The sequence below is a fragment of the Emydura macquarii genome, unplaced genomic scaffold, assembly GCF_026122565.2.
Source record: "Emydura macquarii macquarii isolate MOO-44397 ecotype Brisbane River unplaced genomic scaffold, CSIRO-AGI_Emac_v2 contig_2636, whole genome shotgun sequence".
NCBI lineage: Eukaryota > Metazoa > Chordata > Testudines > Chelidae > Emydura > Emydura macquarii.
The window spans coordinates 12,398,060-12,420,856 of NW_027132773.1; the positions used below are offsets into that span (position 1 = coordinate 12,398,060).

Below are 22,797 nucleotides of genomic sequence, written 5' to 3' on the forward strand. Positions count from 1 at the left end.
AAAAAGAGAAGTCAAGAAAGGGATAAAGAAAGAGGCATCCTATCTGAGCAACTAATTTGAATAAATGATAGAATGCAGAAACACACATACTCCCCATCACATCAGTGAGGAAACTTGGAGAGAGAAAGAGTAACAAGTATATCTTCCACGGACTCTGATAAGAGCAAAGAAGCTCAGTAAATGGAGTGGGAAAATGAAGAGAATGATTCCTGTGCCACCCAGCAACAGAGGAGGCTAAGTACAGACACCTACTAGTCAGAGTCTACTATGAAAGGCGGAACCTGCAAGCAGTCACGGACAACAATTTCTTCTTTCCATTCACAGAGGAAAGTGAGAAGGAATACTCCCTATTCACCTGAGCATTGCCCCTGTATAGTGGTGCCCCAATCTGTCTCTGGATAGTAGGCTTAATCTCTGAGATTGAGTATCTGGTGAAACTTCCACACCTTCGATTATCTGCGATTGGATGGGAAGGCAGACAAACTGACATGATAAAACACAATAGGGAATTGAAAGTATTGACGAAGAACTAAGGGGTGGGGGGAAGGAGAGGAGGTAGCGAATGCACTGCAAAAGAAAACCACAGAGAAAAAGATGACACACACTGAAGACAACTCAAGAAATACACACTATAATTTCAAAAAAACAAAAAGGAGGAAAAGGCCAAATGAAGTCAAGATGAAGCTAAATGAAGTCACGATGAGAAAGATGCAACGTCAAAAGCAAGAGGGGTGTAGGTAAATTATATTTTTACAAAACCATTAAATAGAAAGTTCACTTGCAACATGTCACCACTGAATACAATACACACAACTGTTCTAACAGTTACAGCCTGGGGCAGAGACAAAGAAGAATTTGCCATGTAAGGGGACTACATTTGAAGGGAACATTACAGTCTTTCCTATGGTCACTGACAGAATTAACTATTACATATATTCTGTCATCTTTTTATTTCCTTCCCCAGCTTCAATGATAGATTCATGTTTAGTTTTCAAATAGCAATCGTTTGTACATTTTAGTATTCTTATCCTTGAAAATGCTCTGTTGCACAAGCCAAAGTCCTACAAGCATTTATAAAGCACTTCCCAATGTGGTATCTACTGGCTGTATATGCATTAAAAAAAAAAAAAAAAAAAAAAAAAAAAAAGACATCAAGAATCATCATTAAAATCTACTCATGGCTGAGAATGTTCTGAAGTAAATTGATTTAATTGGGCTGATATAGATACCCAAACCGTTGTTAGACACTTCATAAAAATTTCAAAAGAGATCTATTTTAAATTTTCATCACAAAAGCTACTTAATTTATTCAACAATTTATACATACAACCATAAAAATTGAACAGCAAACTTTATTTTGAGTTACAAAGGAAATTAAAAAAAAAACTTCTGTTGACTTGAGAGGCAGTAAAACTGAGTTTTTATTCTCCTTTGTAATTAAAATATCTTGTATTTATATTAAAGTTTTCCTTTAAAGGAAATATTCTGTTCCAAGTAACTGCAACTGTAGAAGAGGCCAGAGGTCTGTGTTTCTAGGTATTTCTAATGCACCCATTACGGCAATACCTGAATGATAAGCAGGACAAAGTTTACAGAATAGAAAAATTATCTGAAAGTCTAAACTTGCTTTACCTTTTGCTTATTCAGGATAAAAAAGTTATTCTATGTAGCCCAATATCTGAGCCAATTTTAAGTGTCATATCTGTAAAAGGTCTAGCATAAAAGCTGTGTTACATGAACATTAAGGAAAAAAATTGGGCAGGCAATTATTTGCAGTTAATGCATGTAATTAACGGAAAACAAAATCAACTTAAAATAATTAAATTAAAATAGTCATGATTAATTGCAGTTTTAATTGCGCTGTTAAACAATAATAGAATACCTATTTAAATGTATAATAAATTGATGTTTTTCTACATTTTAAAATATATTGATTTCAATTACAACACAGAATACAAAGTGTACAGTGCTCACTTTATATTATTTTTATTGCAAACATTTGCACTGTAAAAAAGATAAACAAAATAAATAGTATTTTTCAATTCACCTCATACAAGTCCATTCAGTCCTACTTCTTTCATCAGCCAATCACCAAGACAAACAAAATTGTTTGTGTTAGTGAGTTACAGGAGATAATGCTGCCCACTTCTTATTTACATCTCCTGAAAATGAGAACAGACATTTCCATGGCACTGTTGTAGCAGCCTTGCAAGGTCTTTACATGCCAGATATGCTAAACATGAATGCCCCTTCATGCTTTGACTTGTAGATTCTAAAGCTTTACACTTTTGTTTTTGAGTGTAAAAAATTCTACATTTGTAAGTTGCACTTTCATGATAAAGTGTACTTGTATGTGATGAACTGAAAAATACTATTTCTTTTGTTTATCTTTTTTACAGTGCAAATATTTGCAATAAAAAAATATAAACTGAGCACTGTACACTTGGTATTCTGTGTTGTAATTGAAATCAATATATTTGAAAATGTAGAAAAACATCCAAAAATATTTATTATACATTTAAATAGGTATTCTATTATTGTTTAACAGTGTAATTAAAACCGTGATTAATTGTGACTTTCTTTAATCTCACAATTAATTGCGAATATTTTTTTAATCATTTGACAGCCCTAGAAAAAAACAAATTTGGATGAAAAGTTAATAGGTTTTAGTAGTTTTATTACAAAAGAAAAATGGTCTTCACTAAGGGTTATTTAAATCACTCAAGTGCTGAGGTGATGTGCACCAATATGCATTTGTAAATAAATAGCTGAAGACCAAAATTTTTGTTTATCAAAAAGAAGATTAAGAGGTGACTTGATCATAGTCTCAGTACCTACATGGGGAACAGAGATTAGGTAATAAATGGCCCTGCGATTTAATAAAAAAAGTTATATCAAGATCTAACAGCTGAAAGTTGAAGTTAGACAAATTCAAACTAGAAATAAGACACAATTTATCTTTCTAAACTGTGAGTGTAATTAACCAATGAAACAACTTAGCAAGATTTGTGGCGCATTCTCCATCACTGAACATTTTAAAATCAAGACTGGATATTTTCATAAAAGATATTTTCTAGTGCAACCACAGCTATTGGACTTGGAGCATGAATTAATTCAAGGAAGTCCTATGGTCTGTGTTATAAAGGAGTTCAGACTAAATGGACAAAGTTCGCTTCTCACCTCAAATCTATAAACGAACAAAGATTTAAGATGATGAAGTGAGATTTTCAAATATGCACAAGAACACAGGCACTTTAGAAAATCCTTAACTTCAGTATCTAAATATGGACAGGCCACTATTTTTAAAAATTTAGCCAAAAACTTCACTCATATGAAAGCTGATCATACATATTTTTTAGTCTCTTGCATAAATGTCATCTGTTGATATTTGGAAAGTTTCCAATCAACAGATATTGGATTGGCCTATTTTGAATCCAGCATTCACAACAAATGCCAATCATGAAGAGTCTGAAGCTCTCTGAATCAGTGGGACTACTCCCATTAGCTGGATCAAACTTTAAGATTGTAATACTATATTCAGAATTATGGGTCCTCTCAATACAATAAACAAAGTTGGATAATGTCTATTTTGTCTTGTATCCAAACACATATTAATCAATGCCACTGTGATATTGACTACATTTACTAATAGACAACTTTGACCTGCATTATTTTTCTAATACTGTATACTCCAGATTTTCTAAAATCTTATTATCCGAATCCCATTATTTCTAGATAATTCAGAGGTTCAGATAATGGAGCAAAGACCCGCTGCCAGAGGGATGCCACCCTACTACTGAATGTCTCCTGTGGCAGCACAGGGAGCCCTTTACAGCTCCGCTGTCATGGGAGTGAGTAAAAAGGGCTGTGACAGCAAAGCTAGAGAGGACTCCCTGCACTGCCACTGGGCTGGGGATACCTGTACTCGCACCTGCAAGGATCGGAAAAGGCTGCTTTCCTGATTGGGTTCTCGGGTCTGCCCCACAGCCTCCTCTCTCCCACATCCCAAACCTTGCATTTGTAATCCAAAAGGCAGGAGCGTGTAGCCCTATAGAGATGATTCTTGCTTATTTTCTATAGTAATGTCTTATAATCTAAGTAGACCCAAAAATCTACTTCCTAAAAGAAGACATGACAATAGTCAAGCAAGGCATGGTAAAGTGAGGTGAGACAATTCAGAGATAAATTAGGGCATAACTCCCATTCATGTGATAAACCTGTTTTGGTCTTAACTGATTTATACAAGTGTTTTAAATAAAATATTAATGATTTGGAAAATGCCATCATATTGATAGTTACTGGTCTGGCATTGAGGCAGATGTAAAGACGATGCTTAATATTAAATAGCCAATGAGGAAGTAGAAAATATGTAATTACAGTAGTGGAAAAACATATATGGTAAAAGAAGGATTTAATGTTAATTAATTAAGGGGCATTTATTATTGATTATAAAAAGGGTAATACATTGATTTTAGATAGGCATGCCCATCCACCATGAAGGTACCACTTAAGGAAGGATTATACCCACATTTCTCACCCAGAGGCCGAGCAGCTGTGGATGCATCATTTCACCTTAGAACGTGCATGATCATACTGTAATTCCTGTTTGCTTAAACAACTATTTTATATTAAATAAAATCCTTAATTTTAATCACTCATTGTATCATTCACAGTCCTCCACCAAATTAAATGATCTGTAATCACCCTGGAGGCTCAAACCTTAAGGAATGCAATTTAGTTTTATTCCTTATTTATAAACTACTAATTGGGAACACAGAAATCAAAGGTTACAAGGGGTAATGCAGGTAAGCCTCTGCAGCCCCACCGCTATGGGAGCGAACAGGGCTGTGACAGTAGAGCTGCAGAGGGCTCCTGTGCTGCTGCTCCCGCCCTCTCAATTATATGAACTCCCGATTATCCAAATGAAATCCATGTCCCCCATGCTATTCATATAATTGGGAGTACACTCTGCTGTGGTACTTACCTGGTCTACACCTAAAAGTGAGGTCAACCAAGCTATCTCCTGTAATAAAAGCAAAGGTTGTTGAAGTCACAAAATACTTCTGTAACAACCATTTTGCTTCCACTTCACTGAAGAGAGCAGGAGGATCCAAACTAATTCTCCCTGAAGATGTTTGATGGAATTCTGGGGTTGACTGTTTTGAACAATATATTAAGAACTGACCTATTCTCATAAAACCTTATGAAGAAAACCCTGATAAAATAGATGCAAGTATCTCATCCAAAGTATCTAACATTGGATTAAAGAGGAATGTAGAGGATATGCTCAGTATACTGAAGCTTATATCCATAGCCTTAAACAAACTTCAGAGAAATTATTGCTGCATTGCTGGTGCTGTCGAAATTTGGAAGGCACTTCAAGAGACACTGAAGAAAGAAATACCTCACCAGAAAGTTAAACTGCAGGCAATAAAGAAGCAAATGGATCAAGCACTAACTCCACCTCATTTGCTGGTGAACATTCTCGACCTCAGATACAAAGGTAGATGCCTAACTTCTGAAAAAGATGCTGCTGCCATGGCATGGGCATCTCAAAATCACTCCTCAGTTATGCCAGTCATAATAAATTTCACGGCTGGAGTGCAGCCATTTAAACCGTACATGTTTATTGATGATGTTTTGAACAAAGTCACTCCCCTGAACTGGTGGAAATCGTTAGCCAGGCACCTTGAAACAGAGTTCCTTCAGTAGCTAAGCCAACTTTTCACAGCAGTAACTTCCCCTGCAGGCACAAAGAGAATATTTTCATTGTTTGGTATTATTCACTCAAAGCTAAGAAATCGACCAGGAGTTGAAAAAGCAGGAAAACTCGTATTTCTGCTTCAGTCTATGAATAAAAATGACAGTGGGAGTGGGGAAGATGAGCTAGATGTAAAAGTTTTAAGAACAGCATACATTTAGTGTTGTGATGACTTCACTGTTAGAGTTAATAATATTTGAAAAATTAAAAAAAGAAAGGAGTTTAAGGACAGCCGTGAGCCACCAACTCAAGAGACTGCTGCAATTGCAAATGTGAAACATTTATGTAACATTTAAGATTTAGTTTAATAAGGATATGTCTATACCAGTGTTTCTCAATTGGTGTCCTCTGTCAGGGTGCCGAGAGCAGATGCTCTCCGTGCACACCGAAAAAGGGAAGATGTCCCGGATTTTTCGGCAGAGGGTATCGAGTGTAAGTGTAATGTAAGTGTAATTTAATTGAGAAATGCTGATGTTTGCTTATTTCGACATTTTAAGACTGTTAAGAGTTTGGGGGTTCTGCAATTATTTATGGAGTTCAAAAGGGTTCCATGGCCAAATTTAATTGAGAAACACTGGTCTATACTGACAGCAGCAAAGTCGCCGCCGTCAGATCGACTTATCTGGATCAACTGAGCGGTCAGTGTAGACCCGCTCAATCGATCAGGAAGTCAATGTACTAAAACCACTCCTCAAGTGGCGCAGTGCAGTGAAGACACCGCGCAGAACAGAAGTACAGTAGTCGACAGGAGTTACGCAAGCTATTCTGCATAGTTTGCGTAACTCCCGTCGACTGCCACTGAATCGCTGGGTAAGTGTAAACCAAGCCTAAAATATAAGTGCTATTGTGTTTGTGTGTGTGTAGGATTTAGTTCTTACCATTCCGAATGTACTACTGCTGCATCTGCAGCTTGACACAGGTAATAAGTATTATGTACTATTTCCTAAATTAATAAAAATCAAGTTATCTAAAAAATTACACAAAGTATATGTTGTAAAATGCTGTATTAAATTGTAACATTAACATGTTTTAGTGATCTGATTTGCACCATTGTTTAAGAAATATGTGAAGAGGTATCAGTGGGACACCTGATTTAAATCAATGGTTTTCTCTTGGTGCAATGATTTAAATCAATCCACCTTGCGGGCAGGGCTTGGACTTCGGCTTCAATCCCACCACCTGGGGCTGAAGCACACGCCAAAGAAGTGATGAACATCTGTTAAAGTTACAGAATCCATGACCTCTGTGACCAAACTGTATCCTTAATCATGATCTACTATAGGGAAAACATGGAGTAGAGGTAAAGGTTTTTAAAAAAAAAGAGCGAGAGAGAGAGAGAGAGAAAAAAATTGCATTTTTAAATAGGTATTAAATAGAAAACTGATTGATACTGTTACAGTTAAATACATTAAACAATACAAAACTTTTATTTCTTCATCTTAGAGAAGACATGATCTAGGGTAAGTGGCTTGGGTATATGGCAGCTTAGTTATTTTTCACCTGGCTATCAAGCACTGGGTATATTTTTCAATTCCTGATGTTTACACAGGTAAACAGGCAGCCTATGTCTCTCGACAGCTACAAGCAGTGTAACAAAGAGCAAAAATAAATCAAGCTACCTCACCTATTCCATGGAGACTAAACCATTCAACAGTTATGACTCTTCCATCTGCTTGCACAAAAGCCAAATAGTTTTGCCCAACAATATATGGATAATTTCAAGAGGATATCCCCCTTTGAGATTGCATTCACTGCTCTCTGATCCAGAAACTGTTTGAATGGAGTTATTACCTCAGATGTTTTAGTTTGGTAACCTTCCTCAAGTTCTGCAGCCACTGAAAATATCAGGGGGAAGGCAGTGCAGCCGTACTATAAGGATCTCCCCATCAAAGAATGTAAAAACCCTCTGCACCTCCCTTCTTGTTGAATAATGGGTAGAGATTACATTTGAATAAATTCATGACACTTCAGACCCTCATACCTGATGCAAATTCTCCATCATGAAATTTAAGTTCCTTGAATGTAGTTTTCTTTGCAGTTCTCTCCAACCTAGAGTGAATGATTGGGTATGTCATTTTGGGAAACCCACACACAACATGAATCACTGGCAAAAAATGTTGGTACTCCGAGGCAAGGTTGTCCAGTGGTATGTCACGTGCTTGCAAAACATCAAGTTCAGCAAAACACAAAACCTCTGAAAACCAGGAAATACAGAGTTACAGTACATGCCCACACAACCTTAACTCTGCTGCCTCTGGATCTGGCAATAGCCACTTGGAATTCTTTGCATGCATTGCAGCTGCATTCACTGTGGTAGGTGTAACTGTATCGAATAGTGGAGGAATTAGATGGAGCAGCTTGGAAGAGTTGTAACTATGATATGAGGTGACTTGAGGATGATGCAACCCTCTGGATGTGTGTGATCAAAGGAAACAGGTACCTTGAGAGATCCAGTATACCTCATTTCGGCACTGTTGTGCGTAGTCTGTGCCAGTAGCAGAGCACAGGGGTCTTCTGGCCATGAGGACTGTCAGCAGTTAGGTAGGTGGGAGATAAGCGTGGTCTGTGAGTTTAATGACAGCTAAGTGAAAGTATGGTGTTAGTTGGTATTGTGTGCATAAGGGTGAAGAGGTTGTAAAATGTAGCCGATGTGTTCTTTCTGTGAAAACAAAGGCTATGTCTACACTACAGTGAGTGCTGCAGCTGTGCCACTGTAATGCTATAGTATAGAGCCTTCCTATACAGATGGAAGGGGATTTTCCGTTGATGTAGGTCATCCATCTCTATGAGCAGTAATAGCTGCATCTACACCAGGGGTTGTGTCAACCTAACCACAGCACTCAGGGAGCAAATTTTTTCAGAGCACTGAGCACTGTAGTGAGGTCAATTTAAATTACACCAGGCCTAAAGTGTTTGAGTGTAGGGCAGATGTTGGTAGTTCCTTTTCAATGCAGTGCAAATGCAGAGTGTGGGTATGTATTATGTAGGTATTAGGGCGTCACTCAGAAAGGGCACAGTTAAGGCTAAGTATTTCCTGGTTTCAGAAATCTGAGTTTGAAATACCTTAACTTGTCATTTCCTAGTTTTCATAAGTCTCAATTTTACTGAACTCAGCATTCTGGAAGGATATGATATACCTCTGGGCAACCTTAACTCTGCATTAAGTTTATTTATCAGTGAATTTCCTAGGGTTTCTTTTTTTTAAATATAAACAGTAAGGTTGTTGGTAGATATTAGTAGTCATTTAGACAGTTCTAATTTTAATGTAAGTGTGCAGATGAGACACTGCTGTGGCCAGGTAACAACACTTGAGAGACCAGGTGGATGAGGTAATATCTTTTATTGGTTCAATTTCTGCTGGTGAGAGAGACTCCCGTTTGCATTTACACAGAGCCCTTCTTCAGGTCTGGGAAACATACTCAGGGCAAGTTTACACCACAAAATTAAGTTGACCTAAGTTACGTCGATGTACAGCCACCACAGTTTTTATCAGTTTTACATGTCCACAATATGCTTCTTGTTTTGGCGACGCATGTCCTCAACTGGAGCACTTGCACCGATTGAATGCCATTGTGGGACAGTTTCTGAAAGGCAGCAACAATCGATGTAAGCAATGCATTGTGAACGCTGAGGGTTAGTCTACACTAGAAACACTACAGCAACACAGCTACACCAATGCAGCTGCACCGCTGTAGCGCATCTGGAGAAGACTTGCTGCCGACAGGAGAGAGCTCTCCCATAATAAAAGCACTTCCATGAGAGGCAGTAGCTATATCGGCAGGAGGGACACAGAACTGTCCACACCAGCGCTTAGGTCGATGTAACTTATGATGCTCAGGAGGGTGATTTATTCACATCGGAGTGACATAAGTTATACCAACATAACCTGTAGTGTAGACCAGCCTTGACACTACGTTGACCTAACTACATCGACTTAAGCACTACGCCTCTCATGGAGGTGGAGTTATTAAGTCAGTCAGTGTAATGGGCAAGTTACATCGGTGGGAACTGCAAATTAGGGCTAGTCTACAGCTAGTATCGATACAGCTGGGCCACTGTAAGATCACTTGTGTAGCCGCATTATGTCGACGGGAGAGACAGACCCTCTCCTGTGGACAGACCCTCTCCTGCCAACATAATAAAACCACCTAAATGAGTGGCAGTAGCTATGCTGGCAGGAGAGGGTCTGTCCACTCTAGCTCTTATGCCAGCAAAACGTGTGTTTTTTTCACACCCCAGAGCAACAAATGTTTTGCCAGCATAAGTGCTAGCGTAGACAAGGCCTCAGTGTAGAAGCTGGCTCACGTCGACCTAACTCTGTAGCGTAGACCAGGCCTCAAGAGTGTGACACCTACAGGAACAGCTTATTTCGCATAAGTGGTTAATCATTCAAGGGACCATTCAAGGTCAAGTGGCCTGTTAACGCCCCACCAGTCATAGATGGGGGTGCTAGCAGTTTACAGATTATTGTAATTAAACATAAATCCAGTGTGTCTATTTAGTCCAGGAGTTCTCAAACTTTTTTTTGCTGGGACCCCCTTTGAAAATACTTCACACTGTGGTGATCCCACACCCCAAAACGTGATGACTCCCCCATGCCATGCCATCCTCTCTCATGTCTTGCCACCCTTAATTCTGCACTGCTCCTGGAGGTGGCACTGCCTTCAGAGCACCTGGCCAGCAGCCACTGTTCTCTGTCCACCCAACTCTCAAGGGCTCTGCTTGTCAGCCATCCACATGACAGCCGCAGCCCTGGCATGTGCGGGGACTGACAGCTCATGACCCCCCATATTAACCTAGTGACCCCTTGAGGGGTCCCAACCCCCCATTTGAGAATCCCTGATTTAGACCATGATTTTTAGTGTCTAGAAAAGTTATGAATTTAAGCTCCAAGGCTTTTCTTTTTAAAGTATTGTGTAGGTTTCCTTTGAGGATGAGGACTGATTAGTAAGATATAGAGTGATCACGGCCACAACACCACTGCATACAATAATGATACCTAGCTCTTATGTAGCACTTTTCAATTAGTAGATCTCAAGGAGATAAACATTATCCACATTGTACACATGGGAAAACTGAGACATAGAAAGGTAAAGTGACTTAGCCAAAGTCAACCAGCAGGCCAGTCAAAAAGTCAAGAATAGGGTCCAGGTTTTTCAAGTCCCAGGCCACTCCACCAGTCCACGTAGCTGCTTTGTGATTCCTAAGTGTCACTGCACCACCCCCATACACTTTGTTTTTCTGGAATGGGGATAATGGTCATGCTTTGTAATGTTTGGAGTGTCTAGCTGCTAACCCGGCCAGTGAGAGAAATCTCACATATGATCTATATCCCAAGAACTTGACAGTTTTATAACACGGAGGTACAGTAACTAAGTATGTGAAAGAAGAGTATGCATCTCTCTCCTTCTTTCCTCCCCTGTAACATATACAGTCCAACCCTATCACCAATGCTAGTTCACCCCTACTTCCCATAACTACTGACAGATAACATTATACCAAGCATAATAGTGATCCCAGACCTGAACAACCCCAAAACATTATACTTAGCCTCCCCTGGAGTACAATAATAAAATGACTATGCCAGACCAGAAATTAGTGTGCCTGCAGTTTCCGAAACACCTGTAATATAGTCACAACTGCCATTTAAAAAAAAATGATACAACACAATAGCATCTAGGCCCATAACATAGCCAAACATCTTCCCCACCACCATAACTAAAGCAGGGAATGTTTAGGTATGTTAATTCTTTCCACTTCAGAGCCTTAAAAGCTTAACCCACAGCCCAAATGTGGTCCAGAACAAGTCAAAATAGACTGTTGGCTCACCACCAAATGAAACAAAACAACAAACTCATGAGCATGCAGGGGCAGTTTTTATTAGGGCTAGGTATAATCAGTATTATTAGCCCCTTGAAGCTTTGAAGTTAGTTGTACTCTGAATCCAAAGCTAGACGGATGAACTTGGCTCCCAAAGAGTTTCACAAGAAGGAGACAGTTCTCTACACAGACATTAGAAGGATGATCCCCAGCCCTGGGCCCCAGTTCTCTTTTTCTAAACATCCCTTTCCCCCCACCCACACAATAGAGTTCCAGGTCTGCCCCCTCGATTCCACCTGCATAGACTTCTCAAACACACACCCAATGATACAGCTCCAAACCTACCACTGTTACTCCAAGGATTTTAGAAAGAATATAAATTCAGTTTTAAATGAGACTTAGCTGCAGTATCGGATTGAACATGAAATGCCAATACGTGGATCCATAATTAGCTCTCCAGACCCACACCACAGACCTCTACCAGTCGAGCTAGCAATCACTTTGCAAGTGGTTTGCCCAACTGTTTAGCAGCCAACAGGCAGGACAGCCCTGGGAATGAGGGTGCCCACCTGTCTGTCTGTCTGTCTGTCTGTCTGTCTTGCCAGTTTTGGGGCAGAAGCGGGGGCTAATGATCAGAGCCGTGGTTGCAAACAGGCTTCCCAAGCACAGGTGCCTCCCTGAAGAGGCAGAGCGGTTACACCAAGGGTCTAATGGATGCGGCCTGGGTTCAGTCTCAGCTCTGTCCAAAGGGACCATCGTCAGTCTCAGCCACGTTATGCGTGGACAGGGGCAGGGACGCGTTGCTGGGGAGCGGACAAGGGCTGTTGCGGGCCGCACTGACACATCAGCAGCAGCCGTCGGCGGGAGAGGACCGGAGATCTGAACTCGTGCGCTCCCGGCCGAGCGCCCCGTCCGCTGGGCTGAGGGACGTGTTGCGGAGAGCGGCTCTCGCGCTCCGGCCAGCACCAGGCTCGCGGGAGGGGAGGGGAGGGGACGGGACGGGACGGGAAGCCGGGGCGGCTCAGGGTCGCAGGCAGCACGGGGCTCAGGCTGCTACAGTTCGACCCGGCGCGCGCACACACCCCGCAGCCAGCGGCACGTGGCGGGACCAGAAAACCCGGAACCTGTGCTGTGCCCCCTCAACGATCCCTGGCACCCGCCGCCTCGCGCACCTACCTACCTACCGCCCGCCGGCTCGTGGCGTCTCTGCCCTAAAGCGACAGCGGGCCCGATCCGCGCGCTGACCTCGGCCACTTCCGGCGCCTTTCGTGACGTAAACGGAAATACCCGCCTGCCTTCTGGCAATGTCGCCCGTCATTGGTTAAAGAATGTGTTTCTGTCGTCACGTTCCCGGAAGGCGCGGAGCCCGCTGCAGGTGGGGAGGGGATGAGTCCGCTTTCAGCGCGCCCGGAGGCAGGCGGACCCGGGCAGGAGTAATGTCTTCCCGCCCCGCCTGAGCTGCGGCCCCGCTGGCAGCTGCGCGTGAGGTGGGTGCGGGCTCCTCGCGAATCCCGCCCGGGGCTTATGGTGGCCTCGGTTCGCCTTCGCCCCGCGCGGGCGGTGAAGGGGGGCGGGGCTGCTTCCTCAGCCTACGTCCTCCAAGGGGCGTGAAATGACTTTCCCCGGTTCCCCGAGGGGCCAGAGCCGTGGTCTCAGCACAGCTAGTCAGTGGTGAGCTCTTATTGCCATTGACTTCAAAGGGAACCGGTCCGGCGCCGGCCTTGAGGGTTGTTCCGCTGTAACGGTGCAGCCCCGAGCAGCACGGCTCCCAGTTATATCAGCAAAGCGACACGTTAGATGGGCGTAGCTGGGAAGGGGAATAAGCTGTATCCGTATGGCTCTGTACTGGTCTACCTGTGTCTGTGCTAGGGCTGTTACTGCTAGGCCTACTTTACTCGGGTTAGGGGTTTCCTTATTGAAATGCACTGGCAAAACTTCCAGTGCCTAAGGACTGGAGCCAGGACAGGAGCGACAACATTATGCGTTAGGGCAGCAACTATTCATGCAGCATGTGAGTTTCTGGGAGGGTTGTAAAGACTCGAAAGGGTGTTTGGTTTATAGGGCAGACAGAAAAAAACCTTCACATCAGGAATGTGTCTGCAGTAGGGCAATGTTGAACTCGTAATTCATTTTCTCTGTTCGTGGAAGGTATAGTGCAGCGAGCGCTCTGGTGATTTTACCACCCTGTCGTTTAGACCTTTCCAGAGTTTGGGAAATAAACAACACTGCGGTAATCTGAGATTCATCTACGCTAGAGCCTCCACCAGTGGAGCTGAGACCAGGCAACTACAGTGTTTTATTAATCCCATTCTGGAAGAGGCCCACAAGTGGAAGAGGAGGGTGAAGGGAATGGCTAAATGTTAGAAAAGCAACATTATAAGGGGGGATGCACCCAATTGAATGGGGAATAGACACGGCCCAGTGAAGAAAGAGGAGAGCCTAGAGTACCTGTACTGATAATGCATACCACCAGATAGGAAGCAGAGCTTCAAACCATAGAGCAATCTTTTTCACTTCATGTATATTTGCAATTGGAACCAAGGCTTTGTGAATCTAAGAAATTAAAATATTTTATGTATGTGATGTTACACACTTGATTAAATGAGCCCAAATTTGCATACCTGATGTCAGATAATGGGAAGCTTAGTTAAGGGTGAAGCTAGCCTCCCTTTATAAATCTGCAACAAGAAACCAATATCCCTTAAATTTCATGTGTCATATCTCATTGCAGGGTAGATATTCGCTGGTAAGTTCTGATGGAAAAATCAGAAAAAGTCTTTCAAAATGTTTTTTTCATTAATTTTTGAATTTTTCCGTAACTCTTTTTTCTTGTAATGAGATAACCATTCCAAGTCCCTATTCAGACCCAGTTTGATTGTGTGGTGTTTGCAGATGATTTCAAGCTCAGCAGTTTCTCTTTGAAGTCTGTTTTTGAAGTTTTTTTTTGTAAAAGTATGGCAACTTTCAAGTCAGTGACAGAGTGTCCTGGGAGATTGAAGTGTTCTCTGACTGGTTTATAGATGTTATTATTTTTTATGTCTGATTTGTGGCCATTTATTCTTTTGCGTAGTGACAGTCCAGTTTGGCCAATGTACATGGCAGAGGGGCATTGCTGGCACATGATGGCATATATTACATTAGTAGATGTGCAGGTGAATGAGCCCCTTATGGTGTGTCTGATGTGGTTAGGACCTGTGATGGTGTCACTAGAGTCGATGTGTGGGCAGAGCTGGCAACGGGGTTTGTTGCAGGGATAGGTTCCTGGATTGGCCTTCTTGTAGGGTGTATGGTTGCTGGTGAGTATTTGCTTCAGGTTGGGGGGCTGTCTGTAAGCAAGGATAGGTCTGCCCCCCACAGCTATATATATGCCTCCTATGTGATTTCTATTCCTTACATCTGATGAAGTGGGTTACAACCCACAAAAACTTATGCTTGCAGAAATTACATTTGTTAGTCTTTAAAATGCTACAGAACTCTCGTTGTTTTTGCTGTATACAGACTAACACAGCTACCCCTCTGTATCTAATGCTTAAAGGACACTTCGTTAATTAAGGACAGTTTGCCATTTTGGTATTCTTTGTTTACTGTTTTGTTCTGGATTTTGGACCAAGCCATGACTGCACAATGAATAAAAAACAAGAAATGTGCTATGCAGGATTGTGTTTCCCTTAAATGTTCGGATGCAGTGATTTTGTTGGGGTTTTTCCTTTTTTCCTGTTACCTACAGCTACAACCTGGCCCACACTCTTACAGAGAGCTTTTTCCACATGTGTATATGGAGTTTAAATATATATAATATATATATTTTATAAACAACATAAAAATGTTTACTGTTACTGACTCCAGATGTGGATGAGGGCAGGGGGAGAGGGAAAGAAGTGTAGAAGTGGTGATGGACCAAGAGAGAATGGGATAGGACTGTGCTGCACGAAGCTGTGCTATCTAGTCTCCCACCTCTAGAGTCTCCCGTGTGAGAAGGGAATGCATGTAGGAGAGATGCAGATCCCTAAAGAAGGGGGGGAAAGGAAAATACAGAGTTCCAGGTGGACATAAAAGCAGGTCTGGAGATAGATGTAGGGATATAGGGGGTATCAGTTACAGGGAAATGAAAGAAAAACTTAATGGTTGAGGCAGGATACATAACAAGACTAATTTTTAAAATTAATGCATTATTATTTTTTCCTGGTAATTAAGGTATTGGTTCGAAGAGGTTTGTTGTTTATCTAATCAATATGGATTTCTAATATTGAACTTGGATGACCTCATTTTGCTTCCAGAGAGGCAAATCCTTATTCAAACAATACTCTCATTAACTTCAGGAAATTGGCCAAAATGTCTAATATGGAATAGTACCTATTTTGTTTTAGCCTGAAAGCAGAATTTATTTCACAAATCACTCTAGGCTTATTTTAGTAATGCATGACTTGTGCCAACTTCACTGAGTTTGTCCTGTCCTAGTCAGTTTTTAAGTCATGAGCAGTAATACTGCTCTGGTTTTTCCTTTACACTGTGGTACATGAAATAAACATTGATTTGATGTAAAATCTGTGTAGGAGAAATAGAAGCCACATTATTACCCATAGTTTTAACATATGACTGTCCACTCTATATTTGGAACAGCTCATCTTCTTCTGTAAAGTGAGATCACTTTATTGAATTCAACTAGCTAATCTCTCTCTCTATCCCCAGAAAAATGAGTGGTGGGTTAGCACCAAGTAAAAGCACGGTATATGTGTCCAACTTGCCCTTCTCTCTGACCAACAATGACTTATACAGGGTAAGCATATTTACTTCTAAAAGAAGTTGCATTTTACATAATGTCTGCATATTAATTTAAATAATTCATCATCTGTGTCATGTACATTTTAAACGTTTGTGAACAACATCATTTCGCATTTGTTTCAGTGCTTGATTTAACAACAGACTGCTAAACCTGTCTATTGTGCTCTTGTTCCAGATTTTTTCCAAGTATGGGAAAGTTGTTAAGTAAGTATAAACATGGACTGACATGTATTCTTCAAGTTGGTCTCCAATATTTTGTTTTTCTTCCTTTATACACTTTGTGCACTTACAGTTCCATACTTCATGCTTAAAATAAAATGTATTTAAGTGTTATCCATATTTCATACAGTGCAAGTTTAATTGTACTCTTGTAACTGTTAGACCTGAAGTTTCTTGCAGTCACACCCATGATATAAGCTTACACACATCAGTGCTCTTGATTCTTTGGAGCAAGCAGGATATTGTTATATACTAGGATACTTTTCATTGAAATGCTTTAAATAAGATTCTTCTTTTACTAACCTGCATTGGCCCCTTCTCCTATTTGTATCTTTACTGCCCAACACCAGGAAGAGTAATCTGACAAGTAGCAGCCTTGAGTTGGAAGCTTTTCATTCAGAAAGTGGTTTCACAAATTGTTAAGCCCAAATAGTAACTAGTCTTCAATCTTTATTATTCAATGCGATTCAGTTCAAGCTTTATAATTCATTTTTTTTAATACCACAAGAGTGCTTTTCATTGTCAGGCCCAGTCAGAGAAAATCTATATGCTTTGTATATCTGCTATTAGAAGCAGATCTGCATTTTACCTGTACCTCTCCTGAAAAAGTTTTTTCTATTTAATATCTTGCAGTTCCCTGTATAACTAATAAACATATTTAATATAAAGTTGAGACTTGTGGGTATTTATAGATAAGGAAAAATGGCTTGATAGGATTTATCCCGTCAGTAACTTTGCAATGTGTTTATTTTCAGAGTTACTATTATGAAGGATAAAGACACCAGGAAGAGTAAAGGGGTTGCATTTATTTTGTTTTTGGATAAAGAATCTGCACAGAACTGTTCTCGGGCACTTAACAACAAACAAGTAAGCTAAAGGAAAAATGCCATGGCAAAAGAGGGAGTGCTCAGATTTCTCAAATATGGGCTCAATTTTTTTTTCCTTTTGGTTTAGTTATTTGGAAGAGTGATAAAAGCAAGTATTGCTATTGACAATGGAAGAGCAGCGGAATTCATCCGTAGACGTAACTACTTCGATAAATCTAAATGTTATGAATGTGGGGTGAGTAAATTACAGCATAGATCTAAAACAAATGTTTCCATATTTGTTCTTGGTTTATGTTTTCTCCAATTTTGTTGTCACTAGTTTTGTCCCACATTTGTCACATGTTCCTTGGGTTAGCATCCTGAAGCTCACATCAATATTTTCTCCCACTTTGGTAATGATTCTAGACTGGCCTTTCCTGGGGTATTTAGGGTCTTTCAGAAATATGAATACCTGGTAGCTATAAACATATGTGTTGGTGTGTAGTCAACAATGTAATATTATAGTAAATACAGCTAATGCTGTATTATAAACAAAAGTATCTATTTTTTGTTTTGTAACTGCTTTCTACTACACATCTGAAACTTCATGCATTTGGAGGGGAGAAATATATATTATACATACAAGCCTGTGTAGCCTTTATTTTTAATTGAATTTATTGATCTATGCTAAATAACAATGAGTCAGACTCCTATTGCTACAATTTAAAGATAAATAGGGTAGACGTTTGGAGGCTCTAGGAACGCACAAAGAATGAGGACAGTAACCACACACATAGTTATAAGTTACACTCACATACACATTTACACAACCTGAGAGAGTCCACGCACTGACTAATTCCATATCCATATTCACACAACCAAAGATTTCATACAGTATGGCAGATCTCTCAACAAGTGGTCAATGAGATGGGGTGGTTCCTGCTCAGGTCATCCCAATGAGGTCTTCCAGGGGTCTTCCTTCCTTGGGGTCTTCTCACTTGTACCCAACCGGGGAACCTCCTTTATATTGTTCTGACTATATCTAACACCTTATGCATATGCATGAGGGTTTCAACCTCTTTTCCTTATCTGTACTGCCACACACCATGAATATTGGGATGCCCCATTTTTCATAGGTTGTTGTCTTAGTACCCCTTCTTCTCATTAGCATTTATGCACGTGTGTCCTGCAGTCAAAGCAGGACATCCCATGATGTTAAAATCAGGTGTCTTGCAGTCCAGAGGGGTACATTACAACATATTTTCTGTAACTTTACTTATTGGCCCATTCTTTCCAGTAATCTTGTAATCTTACTGGCAGAGGGTTATTTTAGGTCACCCGCTCATGTCAAGCATTAGTATGGCTAAGCTAAAATCTTAAAGGCCTCAGCCTGTAGGCTTTGCATTTGAGGCATGCTTTACTTATATACCTCCTACACAGTCATCATACCTAAATACTTGTCAAGCATATACTTCTATAATCCTACAATTTAAATCTATTTAGCATACATTGATTATATATGAAATAGCGTATGAGTTGACTATTACACCAAATAACACAATGATAAATGAATGATAAAATGAACTAATTCGATACAAGTAGGTGAGGGAGAGGAGATTTTTTTTTATATATAATACCTATTTTCTATGCATTTAGATTAGATAGATCTAAGCAAATTCAACACTTGAGATTAAGATAAAATTGTAAGGATTGAGTTTTGGATCATATTAATATATTAAAATAAACTTCAGTTATTTAAATACCTATTCTTACCATTTTAAAACCAGAAGTGTTGTTGCCATCATGATGGCACATTAGACCACAAATGCTGAGGTCCACATGTGGTCTCTAGTATAGGTTACTTGCTAGTGTAGTCAGTTATTACAACAAATAAAAATTTGTTGATTTCCTTTATAGTTGATTTCAAAGCATAATTTGTGGCTAGCATTCAGTATCACTGATAACTTTTCCCATTTCCGGGGTGAATTTGCAAGGAAGGAGTTATTTTATTTTCCTTTAACATACCAGTGCAACATTCCTCTTCTTTTATTAAAATTACTGCCATTTTTCTTAATTGTTTAATGTTAATTTTCCTAAGGATATACTTAGTACCATGTTTTTAATTGCTTCTATTAACCTATGTTTCTTTTTCTCTAAGGAAACAGGACACTTAAGTTATGCTTGTCCTAAAAATATGTTAGGGGAGCGTGAACCTCCAAAAAAGAAAGAAAAGAAGAAAAGGAAGAAAATAGTTGAACCGGAAGAAGAACTGTACGGGCACCTACATTTAAATATTGACACACTTTACCCTTATTGTACAGTCTATCTAGAATGAGATGCATTTGTTTTATATTTTTGCTTTTTTGACTATTTAGTGAGGAAGAGGAAGAAAGTGATGATGAGGGAGAAGATCCTGCCCTGGATAGTCTCAGCCAGGCCATAGCTTTTCAGGTAGTAAATTGAAGTATGGTATAGATCTTTGTTTAATAATTTTTAAAGCAACATCAAATAACAATTACAATCATCTAGACTATACAATACACAGCAAAGACCTCTATCTATACTGCAACCTTTCCTTCTGTTGTATTCAAGACAGTCATCCTCACCATTTTCTAATCTGTCCAAAACTTGGTGAATATTGTCTGGCTTTTTTGATGCTGCAACTATCTTCAGCCCTTCTTAAAATCACTCCATTAGTTTGCTATTGCCATACGTCAGATCCAAGCTCCTCATTCTTACTTTTAAGATTCTCCGTGACTTAGCTTTCTATCTCGATGGTGTCAGTTCCCAACTCCTCTCGACTTGTGACAATATCTTTGCCTAGCTCAATCTGCTCATCTGGATGCGTCTCAAAAAGTCCTTTTTCAAGACTCACTTATCAGTGTAACTTTATTAGTTATAGGATTTAAAATAATCTAATCCATGATATCTCATATGCTAGACTTACAGATCTTTTTTATATTTAGGTTTATTCTGCTGTCAGGCTTTGTTCCATTATAGAGCCTGCCATGAAATTTGGATCTGTGTTCAAATTAAAAAATATATACACCAGTTCAAGGAGGTTCAGCCATATAATTATTTGTTACTATGGTAATTCATAGATTTTAAAGCCAGAAGGGACCATTAGATCATCTAATCTGAGGTATATAAAATTCCCCTCTCCCTTTCCTCAAAAAAGCCCTTCACTAATGGAAAATAGAAGTTGAGAATGTAAAAGCTAATAAGTCAGGAGATAGTTCAGGTTCCCCCCTCCACCTGAATTCTCCCATGCAAGGTATGTATAATAACTGGGGTGAGGGACTGGTACAGCTAAAATCAGAACCAGCCAAACCTTCAGTCTTTACTTGAAAAAAGTTATTTTGGGTATGCTCTGGTTCTTTCTTTCAATGACAAAATCTCAGTCTCTTATTGTTTCCAAGGCTTCTCTGCTAATGTCAACCCATAATACAAAGTATACTTTGCTTCAAAGTTTGCATGTTCTAAGTTTCCTAGGTATATTATAGTCCTAAGGCTCATCTATATTTGCAAGTAGGTCAGTTCCTTACAGTGATTGTTAGTAGTGGGTCTTCCTGCACTCGTGCTGAAGACTGTTTACCCACTAGCATGCAAGAGACAAAACTGTTTTCAGCATCATTTCAGAATTCAATCTGCCTCAGGTAACCAGTCCATTTTAGAGTGCTAATGAGCCCTTAAAATTATTTTAATTTAATTGTTATTCCAAAAGAGTCTAATATGCACATTAAATATTTCACTACGTAGTATTTGCATTACTGCATTTGCATAGTACCTGTTACTTTTAATCAAAATAATGGCTCATATTTTCCATTTTTACAATTGCATTGTAGCAAGCCAAAATTGAAGAAGAGCAACAAAGATGGAAACAGACTGCAGTGGAACCTTCAACGTCTGATGATTCGAGAAGGCCACGGATTAAAAAAAGTGCATATTTCAGTGACGAGGAAGAACTTAGTGACTGATAGATATATACATATATTTTGTGTACATTTGTACAGTATTACAAAGCTGTCTGTAATATAGCTTTGTCTTGGAGCTAAAGAAAGTTGCTGCTAAAATTTATGCTATTATTATAAATTAAATAAACATACTAATTTCAGGGCCCCAAAATTTTCTAATACAACTTCTGATTTCAAATATCAGGTTTCTGAATTTTTAATCAAGATATGGCATCCTGAGTAAGACCTGGATCCTTCAGCAAGTAGCATTGAGGCCTTAATGTGAAATTTCAGCCCTGGGTAGATTGCCCAACCCAAGGCTTGTGCACCGCTGAACTTCTATTTAAGGCCTATTTGCAAGTGGAGCTTCAGTGATGTATAGGCCTTGCTTTGGTCACTCCTCAAGGGCTGAATTTTATCCTTGTCACCATTATTCTAAAGTATAGGGTAATTGCAAAATAGAATCAAAATTGCCAACTACTGGGTTATAACTTTAGTCGATGTTTGTGAAACAATTTAGCAAAGGTGTTGTTATTCAAGAGGAACATCAAAAGGCTTTATTCTGTTTTTCTGTCTCTATGTACAGTTTTAGTAATTAATCATTGCTTGTCATAAACCTATTACTGAAAATACAAACTTTCTGGGAATCTCAAAAGTTAAGCGAGATGTGGTATTTAGGAGTATTTACTGAAAATTGCCCTAAGAATTTTTTTAAGATCTATGGCAATTTTATTCGTGTTGCATTAGAGGAATATATGTATTTTTAATGACTCAGCTTTCTTCATTTTTAAATAAATATTTGAAGACTTTCAGTGGGATGAGGGCTTGCTGCTGCTGTCTTACTCAAGTCTAGAGATATAATATGACTAAATTACTAATTATTTACAATGTCAAATCAAGGGTATTTACAATGTCAAATCAACAGTGCATGTGTTTCATGCTGGCAGTTCTCTATCTTGGTATTTATATTGCCTCATCACTATGATATCAGAATGCTAATAAAAGAAGAACGGCCATACTGGGTCAGATCAATGGTCCATCTAGCCCAGTATCTTGTCTTCTGACAGTGGCCAATGCCAGGTGCTTCAGAGGGAATGAATAGAACAAGTAAGGACCTTCCTTTTGTGTGATCAGGCTAGTTGTCTCAGGCTCAACCCAATGCTTCCTCCTGGCCATTGAATGAGTTTCCTATGAAGCAGTTAGAGCAGGTTGATGGATTATATACCCCTGCTGCTTTTGCCTCAACCCTCTGCTCTGCATTTGCTTCTGTCAGTGTACAGTAGCAGTTCAGTGTATACCATCTTAGCTGAGCAGGTGATACTCCCCTCCTAAAAGTATTAAAGGGACCTGGAATTGCAGATGGTATAAGTAGAGGAAGAGCTAAATCCAAATCTGTTTCTGCTCACAATTGGCATCCAGGACATAACTGATCTTCTGCTTCCTTCTCCTTCCCCTT

The 22,797-nt window shown here is 39.7% G+C and overlaps 2 protein-coding genes across 11 annotated transcripts in view; one reads left to right on the forward strand and one right to left on the reverse strand.

Moving 5' to 3' along the window:
- Positions 1 to 12,852, reverse strand: part of PPHLN1 (periphilin 1) — a 131,368-nt gene extending 118,516 nt beyond the window's left edge. For 2 of the 8 annotated variants that reach the window (XM_067564190.1, XM_067564191.1), the window contains exons 1-2: positions 12,762 to 12,825; positions 7,743 to 7,810 (exon numbers count right to left, since the gene is read on the reverse strand). The gene's annotated coding sequence lies outside the window, so the exon portion shown is untranslated. Of the gene's footprint in view, positions 1 to 5,688; positions 5,744 to 7,742; positions 7,811 to 12,761 lie in introns of all 8 variants that reach the window. The other 6 variants (XM_067564189.1, XM_067564185.1, XM_067564192.1 and 3 more) reach the window with 6 other exon arrangements.
- Positions 12,853 to 12,928: 76 nt separating this feature from the next.
- On the forward strand, positions 12,929 to 22,159 carry ZCRB1 (zinc finger CCHC-type and RNA binding motif containing 1). Of its 3 annotated transcripts, none has more exons than XM_067564194.1 (8): positions 12,929 to 13,068; positions 16,271 to 16,358; positions 16,539 to 16,567; positions 17,338 to 17,449; positions 17,537 to 17,644; positions 19,547 to 19,659; positions 19,764 to 19,839; positions 21,234 to 22,159. In XM_067564194.1, exons 2-8 carry the CDS (start codon positions 16,275 to 16,277, stop codon positions 21,363 to 21,365), a joined length of 654 nt encoding a protein of 217 aa, XP_067420295.1. In that variant the 5' UTR covers positions 12,929 to 13,068; positions 16,271 to 16,274; the 3' UTR covers positions 21,366 to 22,159. The 3 variants fall into 3 exon arrangements, with proteins under 3 accessions (XP_067420295.1, XP_067420296.1, XP_067420297.1); XM_067564195.1 differs by lacking the exon at positions 12,929 to 13,068 and adding an exon at positions 13,234 to 13,252; XM_067564196.1 differs by lacking the exon at positions 12,929 to 13,068 and having other exon boundaries at positions 16,282 to 16,358; positions 16,487 to 16,567.
- The last annotated feature ends 638 nt before the right edge of the window (positions 22,160 to 22,797 follow it).

What these genes read in the sequence shown, in the direction of transcription:
- ZCRB1 (XM_067564194.1), top strand. Translation starts at nt 16,275, where the DNA reads ATGAGTGGTGGGTTAGCACCAAGTAAAAGCACGGTATATGTGTCCAAC. An exon ending in AAGTATGGGAAAGTTGTTAA is followed by an intron (nt 16,568 to 17,337) that starts GTAAGTATAAAC and finishes GTTTATTTTCAG; the next exon opens with AGTTACTATTATGAAGGATA. An exon ending in CTAAATGTTATGAATGTGGG is followed by an intron (nt 17,645 to 19,546) that starts GTGAGTAAATTA and finishes TTTTTCTCTAAG; the next exon opens with GAAACAGGACACTTAAGTTA.